A 14,639-nucleotide genomic window follows, 5' to 3' on the forward strand; every position below is an offset into this window, starting at 1 on the left:
TGTGTGGACGTTACCACTATGACATCTATCAGACATAGGATTTTGCTCACTTTCCAACACAACCTAAAATCAAACAAATATTAAAGTAATTTGACGTTGTTATTGGACGTCAAAATAACTTTGTCCCAAGACGCTGGCTAGACATTACATTTTGGTTAGCTGACATTACGATCTAAATCTAACCTTAATATTTAACGTTTTTTGATGTTGTGTGCCTGCCAGGTGTCTAGTAAACCGATCTTCCAAACCCAGGGGCAGGTGTAAACTATCTCCCAATGGGCAAAAAAAGTCCCACATGCCTTTTTGGCAAACCAGACTAACAAATACAAACAAACATAAAATACAGTAGAAAAACCTAAATATCATGATGTTTAGTCAGTTTAGTAATGTAAGTCCCTGTCAGTCGATCAGGGAAAGTTATTTTTATATATCTTTTTATAAGCAAAACAGAAGTAGATGGAAAGGAAAGTGGCAAAGCTACAAAATGTTGAAGAAAAAGATATGTGAAAAAGATTGAACTCCTCAATTGAGGCAAGTCATTTTCACCAGCACAGAACTGTGAAGGAAAGGCCCTTGAAAGTGAATTTGTGTCTGTTTGGGATGGCACAACTATGCACTGTTCACTTGCAAGCAAACATCTGTACCTTTTTCTGATGTGAGCAGTGCACATTTATCGAAAGAGTTTCGACAAGCTCTTTTCAGGTTTTTAACAATCCCTGCACTGCCATATTCCGGATCAGTTGCAGAGGTTTGAAAGTACTCAATGGAAGGTCGATTCAATTCATGTTTATTTCTATAGCACTTTTACAATGTAGATTGTGTCAAAGCAGCTTAACATAGACATTCTAGTAAATTGAACATGTGTGTCCAGTTTTCAGAGTTGAAGTTCAGTTTAGTTCAGTTCAGTGTGATTTAAATTTTAACTGCTGAAAGAGTAAATCCATCGATGCGCAGCTCCACAAGTCCCAAACTAAGCCAGTGGCAACAGTGGCGGGGAACAAACTTTGCCAACTGACACAAGTGAAGGAAAAAAACCTTGAGAGAAACCAGGCTCAGTTGGGCATGACCATTTCTCCTCTGGCCAAACTTCTTTTGCAGAACTGCAGTCTAGGCGCCGGAGGCTAGAGAACGCTGGACGTCCATCGTGGAGAAGCTACAGGTGTGTGTAAGTCACAGGTGGGTGTTCAGGCTGGCCAAACAGAGCATTGTATTAGTCAAAGGCCATATTTCTAAGTAAAGTTTTAAGAGGATCACAGGCTTATGACTGACCACGGTTGGTCCCACATTAGCTAACACATGATTTACCAATCAGATAGTTCCTAACTCACCATAAATAATCAGAGTTTCTTACCTCAGTTATATTCGTTTTGAAGAATTCCACCCCTACTCCTCCATTTTTCCTTAATAGGGTGGCATGGTGGCTCAGTGGTTAGTATTGTTACCTTACCTCAAGAATGTCACTGGTTCAAGTCCTTACCAGGCCAGTTGACATTTCTATGTGGAGTTTACATGTTCCCTACAGGGTCCTCCAGTTTTCTTCTATAGTCCAAAGACATGCAACATAAATGAATTGACCAAACCAAATTCATAGATGAGCTCTTAGTCAGCAGTATATATCTCCACAGCAATCCCTAATTCGTCATTAACCATAAATAAACAAGGGAGTTCTCGAGATCTACCTGAGCTCAAACTCCCCTCTCGCCCTGCAAATGGGAGGGAGCCCTGGGCTCGAGGATCTTATGAGCTCAGGGCTCTCTCCTGGGACAGCATGCCAAACAAGCTGTGCTCTGTGAGTGTATCTTTTGCAAAGGCACCACCCCAATGACAGATCTTGTTACCTTTATTTCTGAGAATGTACTGGAAAGATTTTGTTTGTTTTAGTGATCAGGAGTAGACACACATTCTAAATATGTCTTGTGTTTGTAGTGTTCAATCCATGGTTGGTCATTAGAAAAATGTGACTGTGACAACATTTCTTCTGAAACACTTCATTAAACATTTCAGTAAAATGGCCTGCAAATAATACATAAATTGATCAGTAGCAGGTAAGTATAATTTGGCCAGTTTGTTGAGGTACTGTTTGTTGGTGGTAGTTCAGAAATCAAGCCCATTCAATGCGGTAGCACATAGGTCTCAAACTCAATTGCTGGAGGACCGCAGCTATGCACAGTTTTGCTCCAAACCTAATCAAACACAGATGCTCCAACTATTTAAGGTACTCCAACTAATCAAGGTGTTCAAGACTACTAGGCTGTGTCCGAATAAATGCAGTACCTACTGAGTAATAGGCAGTTTTGGACGCAGTGCTAGAAACTAGTAGTCTTGAACACCTTGATTAGTTGGATCAGCTGTGTTTGATAAGGGTTGGAGCAAAACTGTGCAGAGCTGCAGCCCTCCAGGAATTGAGTTTGAGACCTATGCTGTAGCAGGTGATCAACTGAGAAAGCTTACAACATCAGACTCAAGGATGAAGAGGTCAATTGTATTTGTAATATACCAGTTTAAGTTCCATTAATTAATTTCAAACTATACCTTTTTGTTACTAAACTTGAAACTTTGATCCCCATCAACTGATCATAGATGTTTCATATTTGGATGAGACTTTTTCTTTAAAATGCTGATGAGATTTATTTTCAAGCTCTTACAAACTCAATCTAATAAGCTATTCGTTCCCAAACTGTTATTTGCATCAACATACATCCAACTGATTCATGTAAAATATGACACACGCATAAGGCACAAACAATCTGTGACTATTACTTTGTGTCTCGTCCTGTTTTCCATACCTAAATATTATCCACGATCTCCCTGGAGATTCAGTTTGAGCATAATTGGAGGAGTAATTTAGGGGTAAACAGATCTGAATCTAGGTCAGACATTTCCTCTCCCTCTTTTGGCTCAGGGTTTTAATATGCGGCAGAATAGCATTGCATCTCAGGACAACAAAACATGCTTAAAAATAAAAACTAAGGACTAAACTATCAGGGCTTTTATTTCTCCAGATGATGTATAAATATATAAAAGCAGACACAAAGGGACAGTCTTACAGTATTTAGTTCTGGCACTTGACACAGAGAGACATTGTGCTGCAGACACATGAGGAGGAAGGAAAGAGGATGCCTACTGGGAAGCCAGTTGAGAATTAGGTGAATACAGAGAGCGAATGCACCAATTTGTATGTATAAATGTGTGCGATTAGGAAAGCAAAAGGAGAGGGAGAGAAAAACCCCTTGTGGTTGAAAGAAACGGGATTTGAAGCTCAATCTGAGGAAGTCAAGAATCGGCTCCTGAGGTGAATCCTGGGTTAGGGGTTTTACTTCCTTTACTGTTCAAGCTATAGTCACGTACTGCAACTGCTTTGTCATCTTTTCCTATAACCCTAAGTGTCTAGACATAAAATCAAAACTCAAAATGCATCTGTCCCTAAAGCATTTGTTCGCACAAAAAGAAAATGTATGTTTTAGATTACTCGTTCCAATGACCTAAGACTTTCGTTCATTTTCAGAACACAAATAAATATATCTATGATTAAATCAGAACGTTCTCCTCCATAGACATCGAGATGTTTGATCAAAAACATTGTCAAAACATTCCATGTGACTTAAGTAATCAGTAAACTATTATCATACTAAGCTCCGAGAACTTTTTTGTGCACCAAAAAAACTTTAAATTGACTTTGTTTGCCTTTTCTTAATCAGTTCCATGTGTACTTTGGGAAGTATGACATATTGCTTTTAAGGGAGTTGCACACATGCTGTATCTTTACATTGTTTTCTATATGTTGCTAAGCAACAAAAACAGGTGCCGAATGGTGGCAGCAGTTTATATACTCTTAAAGAGAACTACAGTAAGAGAACTATAGTTCTGTTTGAAATCACCAGTGTTGGGCAGTAGCGTTGCTACAAGTAGTCATGCTACTAGCTTAACTACATTTCTCAGTAGCATGGCGGTAGCGTCGCTACTTTCTAAATCAAATAGCTTTTCAGTAGCGAAGCTAATATTTTAAGCAAGTAGCTCAGTAGCATTGTAACAGTGACGCTTGTCAACGGAGTGAGGATCCTTATGAAGATCTTTATTGAAAAGGATGGTCAGGCAAGCAGAGGTCAATACAGGAACAAACAGATGTGTATGGGCAATCCAGAGTCGTAGTCGAAATAGCAGGCAAGTGGTCAGAAGGAAGGTAGCATACAGGAATAATCAAACAAAACAACGCAAGGTCTAACACAGAAAGCAAGATTTAGCTGGTTTTGAGGCAAAAGAAAATCTACCTTGTTAAAAACCAGAGAATTGTTTAAAGTGACATTTTTTTAAAAAAAATAGTTATTTTATTTACTAGCTAATAACCTTATCATTACATCTAAAATGAAACTTCTAAATCTAATCTGAGGAACCTAATAGAAATTGCTCATTTACAAGAAAAGAGGTCTGATGGATTCAGATGGGTTTTGCATCTGAACTCTTTATATATATAACCCTATGTTGTACTAAGTTTTCTACAGTTTTACAGTAAGTTTACACTTCTACAGTAAGTTTTCTTTTTCTTTTTTTACTGTAGTAAAAGCTAAAGTATACTATGTTAATTACTATGTTCATGGTAGTTACTACTATATTATGTCATAGAATCCATTAACAGAGTAGTAAATACTATATATATATATATATATAGTATACTATAATACACTTTCATATATATTTACATTTACTATACATTAATATAGTATTTTAAATGTGCAACACAGGATTTCTTGATTTTTTTTTTGATGTTTAGTCAAGTTTGTTTCTGTTTAGTACATCATTAATTGCAGTAAATACCTGAACTGAACAATTATGCAGCATGTGTTTTATTGAAGATAGAACTGACTTGGATTGAAGTTGCTTTGAGTTAATGCTTTGACTTAGATGTAGCTTCAATAGAAATAGCTTAGTTTCCTACATGTCCCAGGGGTTAGCTTTTAGTGTAGTTAGCCCACTACATTTTCTCACTATAGTAGCTTGCCAAACACTGGAAATCCCATTCTACTTATGTAGGTACTACATTTGAATTTACTTCACTACTGTTATTCTTCACGTATGAGCGGGCACAGCCATTAGAATCTTTTTAGCTCGAGACATCCAGTCTCACTCACTTCCATTGATTTTTAGAAGTTAAAAACAGCACGTGAAGCGCCTCGATATTTTCATATTAAATTATTCCACTTTCGATGTATAGTCATGAACACACTTTTTTGTAGAGCAAGTTTTTTGGCTGTTTTCTGTCGTTTATAATTCCCAGTCATTTCTCCCATAGGCAACTGAGGTGAAAGTTCTAAAACAATCGCAAAAACAAGCACACTTCCATATCGCAGAATAAGGTGAATAGTATGAATGACATACTACATCTGTCATTTTTGTCATTATCTTATGACCTTGACACATGTTCCATATGATCCATTTCTTCATTATTCAATTCAATTCCTCTTTATTTGTATAGCGCTTTTACAATGCAGATTGTGTCAAAGCAGATTAACATAGAAGTTCTAGTAAATTGAAACTGTGTGAGTCCAGTTTTCAGAGTTGAAGTTCAGTTTAGTTCAGTTCAGTGTGGGTTAATTTTCACTGCTTAAAATCCAAACACTGAAGGGCAAATCCGTCGATGGGCAGCTCCACAAGTCCCAAACCAAGCAAGCCAGTGGCGACAGTGGCGAGGAACAAGCTTCACCAATTGACACAAGTGAAGGAAAAGAAACCTCGCGAGAAACCAGGCTCAGTTAGACACAACCATTTCTCCTCTGGCCAAACTTCTTGTGCAGAGCTGCAGTCTAGGTGCTGGAGGCTGGAGAACGCTGGACGCCCATCGTGGAGAACTGCAGGTGTGAGTAGGCCACTGTCAGGTGTTCAGGCTGGCCCTTCAGTATCAATGTGAAGACTCGTCTGTCACTGGGGTCTTTCAGGAATCAGTCTCACGCTCTTCGCACCTCCATGACCACCACAGCATCAGATACGGCCTGATCCAGGATCCATCATCTCTTCTATTATTCATATAACAGCTTATAGTTTATTGCTGGTGAGTGTATATATGATACAATAAATAGATAGAGATCAATGGGAACCAGGCTCCTTTGTCCTAAATACCCAAAATGCATTGCACAGTTACGCCACTTTCCCATTCTCTATATCTGGGGTGTCCAAACTCAGATATATATAGTAAGAGCTTGATTAGTTGCTTCAGGGGTGTTTGATTAGACTTGGAGCCAAACTCTCTAGGATACCGGCCTGATTTTGGACACCCATGCTCTATATAGTAGGTAAGGACGCAATTTCAGATGCAGTTAATGTTTACAACTTTTAAAAATGTGGTGCAGCACGAGGTTTCACATCCGGTGTGCAACCACCTGTAGTAAATGTGCTCTGGGATCTGATGAAGCTGAAGAGAAGACATGGGTGAACAAATTTATTTTGGCATACAAAAGTGTTCTTAGAGCTATGTATGAGTACAGTTGCACCACTAAGGTCAAATGGTATGTTTTGACTCAATGATTTTGACTCCTTTGGTGCACTTTGAACATTGCAGAACCATTGCCATCTATGGAGGATGAGGGATCTTTCAGATTTCATCTAAAATATCTTCATTTGTGGTCCGAAGATGAACGAAGGTCTCAGGGTTTTGGTAATTAATAACAGAATTTTTGGGTGAACTAATCTTTTAAAAGAAACGAAAAGACCTGCATTGTCTGATCAGATGTCGGCTATTTTGGTGTTCTAATGTTTTAGCATTATCAGTATGCGTCTCAGACCTCGTGTTGTGGTATGTGCTACGGTCATATTAAAATGTAAAGCCTGAGCAGAATACAGAAAGTCGTTGCAGTGCCGCAGTGAGACATGAATGTTACCCAGCATGCCTTTGAGTAGATGACACCTTTTGGGATATGTTACATATAAGGACTTCATCTATTAAAACAACAGTTGTCCTAATGGCTAATGCACAGTGATCATTCTTGTAGTGTTGATGCTCAGTTATACTTGGGGTTATCCACCAGAACAGCATCAGCCTCAATACTTCACAGCTATATGCAAATGCCTCTATGACTCTTGAACACAGCAGAAATGGAAAGCGCACAAAACATGCGTTGTAATGTGAAATGTGAGCCGCCTGAGCTCTGCTATGGCACTGAAGGTGTGCGCCACTGTGCACAACCCCCTTGATGCAGTTGCTAAGCAACTCCTTTATCGTCTTGTAGGGCCTGTGCCGACTGCTGAGGCAAACTTCTATCTGATTTACTGGCACCAACTCAAAAACACAGCAAAAATAGGGCATTTTTTTACCTTGACAGTTGTGGGGGAAACTCAGCGGGAAAGCACTGTACTCCCTCAAGAATTTAAAACTAATGGAAAAGTCCACTGCAACCTAACGTTATGCGGCGATACTAAATTTGGCCAATAGATAGAACACCACACAGGATGAGGTACAGCATATGAGGCATTGGAGGAATTCCCTGCTGGGAAATCCATCTTAAAGTCTGTGTGAATTTAAAATGTATAATGTTTATTATTTTGCTGGCACATATTGTTATTCTTTAGATGAATCAATAATCCACTGAAAAAAAAAGCTAGTTTTGATCATCTTTAAAGGGCACCTAGGTTACCCCTTTTTCAAGATTTAATATAAGTCTTTTGTGCCTCCAGAATGTGTCTGTAAAGTTTCAGCTCAAAACACCCATAAGGTTATTTATTCTGCCTTTCAGAAGTTTCTATTTTATAGCTCTAAGAATCAGGTAGCGTTTTTTTGGGAACTGTGCCTGTAAGGCTAGTCCTCCCCGTGCACCATTTCCACGTGCCTGTCAGCATGCTTTAATCTCCTCCCTCGGCTGCTTCACACAACACAGACATGAGAGAAGCAGATCACTTGTAAACACCACCCCTAACCCTTAAATCACCACCCCGAACCCTCAAATCATACCACCCCTTAGCAAATCATACTAAAATGTACAAATAAGATTGTACAAATTAATATGAATTAGTCACTACATCAAAAAGTTACGAATTACAGTGAGATTGGGTTGTTCTTCCTGTTTTCTTGCTGGTCAAAACTAGCACATGACCAGCAACCCAGCAGACACACAATGTTATAAGACATTAATATCAGGTTACATTTACCCTGAAGCATCTAGGGATGTTATTTTCTTAACATCTTAAACCAACATCTCAACATCTTAAACCAACGCCATATTGATGTCAAAAACTGACATTTATTGATCAAATACGGCTAAAAAAATCCAACGTCTGATAGACGTCATATTGGTAATGTTCACACAACGTCAAGCAGTAACATCATTAGATGTTGATATTTGGTTGTTTTTAGGTCGCATTGGAAAGTGACCCACATGCAACATCTGTCTGACATTGGACATTGACATCAGCCTGACGTTGGGTTCTTACATCAACCCAATTTTCTTTCCAAACAAAATGCAACGTCCCACAACGTTTGAGTACAACTTCAATCATGTTGACATCCTGTGCCTGCCGAGAAGACCCAGGTTAAAGAGCATCAAAACATACCTTCCCAGCATATGCTGGTTTTTCCATCAAGGCAGCAAGTGCCAGTTGCCAATTTTAAGTAGTTAATGTCAAGACTGGATGAGCTAATAAACGACTAGATGGAATTATAATCTTCCAAAACAACTACTGCTGTAAACTGGATTTCCCAACAGGGAATAACATGTTTACTTTAGTAATACTAATTATTTAATTAATTATTAATTAAATCTTTGAAGTGATTTTCTATATTTAATATTAGCCCCCAGCAAGCCACAAATCAACTCTAAAATTCTTTTGTGACTGAAACCATAAAGGAAAAATAAAAATACAGGCAGTTCAATGGAGCATGGTGATGATGGAGCTGAGCTAAATAGGGAGCGCGTCCCTCCAGACGATGTCAGGCTACATGGAGGCGCACTTCCGTCCCGCATAATTCGGTTTAGGGGAGCAGGTGCAGGGAAAGGGACTCAAGCATCACCTCAGTTAAAGCAATAGATTTGATTTACAGTAGCGATTAATTCATACACACACACGCGGAGTCGGAAGATGGTAGCAAAACAAAGAATCCGAATGGCAAACGAGAAGCACAGCAAAAACATCACTCAGAGGGGGAACGTGGCGAAGACCCTGGTAAGACTGCTGTCTGTCGTCTCAATGATGATCTTAGGTTTGCGTTTCTGAGTCGATTTGGTTTTTATGTGCCTAATTCGGGGTTTCCTGAAGCCCATTTTGAGGTCATTGCCGGTTTTCGCGGTGTTGTTTTATTTATAACATCATTTGAGGCGAGTGTAAGTCTAATTATTCAGCCAATTGTTTTAGTATTGGGATGATGTTAAATGAGGCTTAATTCGCATGGACTGTAAACACGCTATTGTTTTGCATGATGGCAATCTGCTCGATAAGCTGTTCGAGTGATGTAAACCAGATTTAGGTAACGTTGACGCCTATGTTGTTGCCATGGTCACGGTTGTAGGAACTGATGACAGACGCTCATAACTAATCTGACCACTGCTGACTCTCCCTGGTAAAGGTGCGGTTTAACTGGGTCACAACATCTGTCATAGGCGTCTATCAACTCATTCTAACCAGATATGACAGGCTATAATTGTGTTTGTTTGCCACTATGAGCATGTGATGTGGCAATTGGGGTAAATGCACGATTAGGATCCTGTGATGAAGCATGTTAATTTGTACATGTTTTTAATATAATGTGCAATATGTGAATAAAAATCTATATTGGCAATTTTATGATAGAGGTACAGGCCACTTGACTAGAAATAAACAATGGTTTAACAGAAAAATGAAATTGTAATAAGTTAATAAATGCCTCCACATCAACTTCATTTCTGCTTGTGCTGCAATTTAAAATATCATGTTTCTAATACTTAATAATAATAATATTATATATATATATATATATATATATATATATATATATATATATATATATATATATATATATATATATATATATATATATATATATGTATATATATATATGTATATATATATATATATATATATATATATATATATATATATATATATATATATATATATATATACACACACATATATATAGGCAATGTATTTTGGTGTATACACACACTCATATATATATAGGCAATGTATTTTGGTGCATTTAAACAAAACATATTTATTTATTAAAATAATATTTAGTCACCAAACATATTTAGAAATCTAAAGATAATACAATTAAATTCAAGTAAAGTATTGCAAAAAAAAATAACAATCTACAAAATATCAACAAATTTTTTTTTTTTTTTGCTTCATTAGATTTTTCCTCTTTTTTAAAAATTTGTATTTAATATTTTCAATAACATAAATTTGGGTGTACTAGTTTTTGGACCATTATCATAAGTTATTTTGTAGAAAAGCTCCAGATTTTGCTCCAGTACTGACTAATCTAATGTATATGCACAAACATAATATTGTATAGCTTCCTATTAAAATTATGATTTTAAAAGATTTGTAAGGGGGTGTACTCATATATGCTGACCACTGTGTGTGTGTGTGTATTTTTATATATATATATATATATATATATATATATATATATATATATATATATATATATATATATATATATATATATATATATATATATATATATATTACAGCCTTATTCCAAAATGGATTAAATTCATTTATTTCCTCAAAATTCTACACACAATACCCTATCATGACAATCTGAATAAAAGATTTTTTGAAATTGGTGCAAATTTATTACAATTAAAAAACCTGAAAAATCACATCTACATAAGTATTCACAGTATTTACTCAATACTTTGTTGATGCACCTTTGGCAGCAATTACAGCCTCAAGTCTTTTTGAATATGATGCTTGGCACTCCTGTCTTTGGGAATTTTCTATCAGGTTGGGTAGAAAGCGACGGTGTACAGCCATTTTCAGATCTCTTCAGAGAAGTTCAATATGATTTAGATCTGGGCTCTGGCTGGGCCACTCAAGGACATTCACCGAGTTGTTGTGAAGCCACTCCATTGATATTTTGGTTGTGTGCTTTGGGTCAAGAGCACTCTGTACCAGGTTTTCATTCAGGATGTCTCTGTACGTTGCTGCATTCATCTTTCCTCAATCATGACTAGTCTTCCAGTTCCTGCTGCTGAAAAACATCCCCACAGCATGATGCGGCCACCACCATGCTTCACTGTAGGGATAGTATTAGCCTGGTGATGAGCTGTGCTTGGTTTTCTTCTAATGTAACGCCTGGCATTCACTCCAAAGACTTCAATTTTAGTCTCATCAGACCACAGAATTTTGTTTCTTATGGTCTGAGAGTCCTTCAGATGCCTTTTGGCAAATTCCAGGTGGGGAGTGGCTTCCGTCTGGCCACTCTATCATACAGGCCTGATTGGTGGATTGCTGCACAGATGGTTGTCCTTCTGTAAGGTTCTCCTTTCTCCACAGAAGATTGCTGGAGCTCAGACAGAGTGACCATGGGGTTATTGATCACCTCCCTGACTAAAGCCCTTCTCCCCTGATGGCCGGCCAGCTCTAGGAAGAGTCTTGGTGGTTCCAAACAACTTCCACTTACGGATGATGGAGGCCACTGTGCTCATTGGAACTTTCAGAGCAGCAGACATTTTTCTGTAACGTTCCCCAGCCTTGTGCCTCGAGACAATCCTGTCTCAGAGGTTTACAGACAATTCCTTTGTCTTCATACTTGGTTTGTGCTTTGACATGCACTGTCATCCTAGGGACCTTATATAGACAGGTGTATGGCTTTTCTAATCATGTTCAATCAACTGAATTTACTACAGGTGAACTCCAATTAAGCTGCTGAAACATCTCAGGAATTATCAGTGGAAACAGAATGTACCTGAGCTCAATTTAGAGCTTCATGGCAAAAGCTGTGAATACTTCTGTACATGTGATTTTTCAGGTTTTTTATTTTTAATAAATTTGCACAATTTCAAAAAAAAAAAAAAAAATTCACATTGTCATTATGGGGTATTGTGTGTAGAGTTTTGAAGAAATAAATGAATATAATCGATTTTGGAATAAGGCTGCAACATAAAAAAATGTGGAAAAAGTGAAGCGCTATGAATACTTTCCAGATGTACTGTATTATAATCAAACAGACATATATAAACAAACAAACACATATATTTACCTAAAATTATTTGTACACAGTAAGTTAGGACAACATATATTTTTATGTTAACTTAATAATACGTCAAATATGTTTCAACTTTAATTTAAAACAATGTGTGTGTATAATGCATTATGGGACCTTGATTTCTGCTCTATTTTGTTGTAGTTTGAAATTATACATTTAGTTGTTTGGTCACATAAAGTAAGCTTTAATAAATGATGTTATTGTGTGTATTTATGTTGATATTTTTTATCATGACATATATTGTTTTAAATTACTAAATACATCAGTAAAAGTGAGTTTTAAACTCTTAATTAGTTAAAGATAACATTTTTGAATACTGAACAATTGAACAATCAAAGTTGTCAGAACACAGATCATGCAATTTGTACTATTTAGAACAAAAAAGTACTAATGTGATATTGATACTGCTTATCATATAATATGCATATGAGACACAAACAGGGGCATTCATGTCTCGATACATTGATTCTTATTGCAAATTACTAAACCGTGTTCAGCACAAATATGAAATGTAATATAGGTATGTAGGGTCACATAACACATCGACTCCACAGCCCTCATACATATACAAAAGCGCACAACAATGATTTAGTGTACGGACAAACACAACAGTCTCAAAAAGTCTTCAGGTGTTTGTCGCCCTTTTGTTACTGTGACAATAATGTGTCTTGTGGAAACATTTACTCTAGATATTGTGCTGTTTATGAAATATATATTCTGTTGACGAGACACTTTCACCTTCACCATTTCAGCGACCGCAGGAGGAGAAGTATCCGGTAGGGCCGTGGCTTTTGGCACTCTTTGTATTTGTCGTTTGTGGATCAGGTTTGTCATTTTTTACATTTCTGTTTTAACCAATAAGCTTTCTCAGCTTGAGTAATAATAACCCTCTGAATATGCATTTCAGCCATCTTTCAGATAATTCAGAGTATCCGCATGGGAATGTGAGTCACGGAGTGTCCTCCACATACCCTGCCCTGCATCTGAATGAGATTTTTCGGGAGTGGCTGAACACGATCCGCTGGAGGTCTGGAAGATGGACGTCTATTTCGTGGATCAGAGGCTTGTATGCTGAGCTGGATCTAGTGTACAAAAACTACATGACATTGTCACACATGTTTACAGTGTCCCTGGATGAAGGGAACGTGCGCTTTTTTCTACACAACCATTGTTGTTGACGCGTCTGTATCATTTACCCCCTCATATTTATTTGTGATTGATGATCACCATGATCTATTTCTCTATTGAACCGTGTTTGCGTGAGCCTTTTTCAAATAAACGTCAAACACATTTGCATAATGCTTGGTATGTTTTGATTTTTCGACACTTATTTTGGTTAATGTTTAAGTTATAGTTCAACCCAAAAATGAAGATTCTGTCGTTATTTACTCGCTTGTTCCAAACCAGTTTCTTCTGTTGATCAACAAGATATTTTAAAGAGCCAACGTAACGTAAAGTTTGTCAAAATGTGAATTAGGAGCGTTGTTAGAGCAGCCGACTGTAGTATTGGTAACCTAGCAACAAGGCATCTGCCGATATCAATTTATATTGTTACGATTAAAAGCTTTGATCACAGTGCAGTGGTCCCTCGTTAAAATCCAAAGTAGTCAGCTTTATTTTTTACAATTATTATAGATAATAAATATATTATTTATATATATTATTATTTTTTTCACTACAAAACTGTTAATTTTGTTAAGGAAAATGGCTTGATGCAAAAAGAACTTGTAACAATAACGTGACTAAATATGTATGCTCCGATCTGCTCATATAATGAATGAACAGGGCAATGCAACGGTTATAACTAAAAATTAATGTTGGTTGGTTGTTTACGTATATCTTTTTAAATATAGTCTCCTCTTTTTTTATCAGCAATAATGTACTGTCCATGAGAGGATCAGAGAGTGCACATTCATAGTTTTCAGTCATGTTATTTGTGCGGTTTCCATCACTCTTCAAAAAAAATCTTCTTTTGTGCTCAACAGAAGAAATTCAGATAGGTTTGGAAGCACTTGAATGAAAGTCAGTTTTCATTTTTGAACTATCGCTTTAATATTTTATTGTTTTTTTCCAAAGTGAACATTCATGAATGTTGCAATAGATTATGTAAAAGAATATGTCATTTAAAATTAACAGACAACTCACCTAAGTGTACAGACAATCCCACTGGAGCTGGAGGATGATGATGACAATCTCTGAGTTTTGATCCTTTTTCCTTCAACATCTGAGGTCTTCTATCTAGCTCTGCAGTCCTTAAAATCCACATGAAATCATAATTTACAGCATTTATTCTAGTAGTGCACACTGGGTTGTCTTGCACAGATAATTTTTTCATCCCTAACAGGAAAAAAAAAATTTTAGTAATCTTTTGGCAAATCTGACCATTTGCTTCCGCTCTGAAATGGCAGTCCTCCTCTGATGATATAATTTTGACAAATTGGGTGAGATATGCTTAGCCATGCCC

General features: G+C 37.0%; 1 protein-coding gene across 1 annotated transcript; it reads left to right on the plus strand.

Moving 5' to 3' along the window:
* Positions 1-8,909: 8,909 nt before the first annotated feature.
* serp2 (stress-associated endoplasmic reticulum protein family member 2) lies at positions 8,910-13,449 on the plus strand. The gene is made up of 3 exons (XM_056465354.1): positions 8,910-9,144; positions 12,928-13,000; positions 13,083-13,449. Exons 1-3 carry the CDS (start codon positions 9,061-9,063, stop codon positions 13,121-13,123), a joined length of 198 nt encoding a protein of 65 aa, XP_056321329.1. The 5' UTR covers positions 8,910-9,060; the 3' UTR covers positions 13,124-13,449.
* Positions 13,450-14,639: the final 1,190 nt, after the last annotated feature.

The sequence above is a fragment of the Danio aesculapii genome, chromosome 9 (genome assembly GCF_903798145.1).
Source record: "Danio aesculapii chromosome 9, fDanAes4.1, whole genome shotgun sequence".
In the NCBI taxonomy this organism is placed as follows: Eukaryota; Metazoa; Chordata; class Actinopteri; order Cypriniformes; family Danionidae; genus Danio; species Danio aesculapii.

Coding starts and splice junctions, on each gene's coding strand:
- serp2 (XM_056465354.1), top strand. CDS start 9,061: ATGGTAGCAAAACAAAGAATCCGAATGGCAAACGAGAAGCACAGCAAA. Junction 9,145..12,927: donor GGAACGTGGCGAAGACCCTG/GTAAGACTGCTG, acceptor TCACCATTTCAG/CGACCGCAGGAGGAGAAGTA. Junction 13,001..13,082: donor ATTTGTCGTTTGTGGATCAG/GTTTGTCATTTT, acceptor TATGCATTTCAG/CCATCTTTCAGATAATTCAG.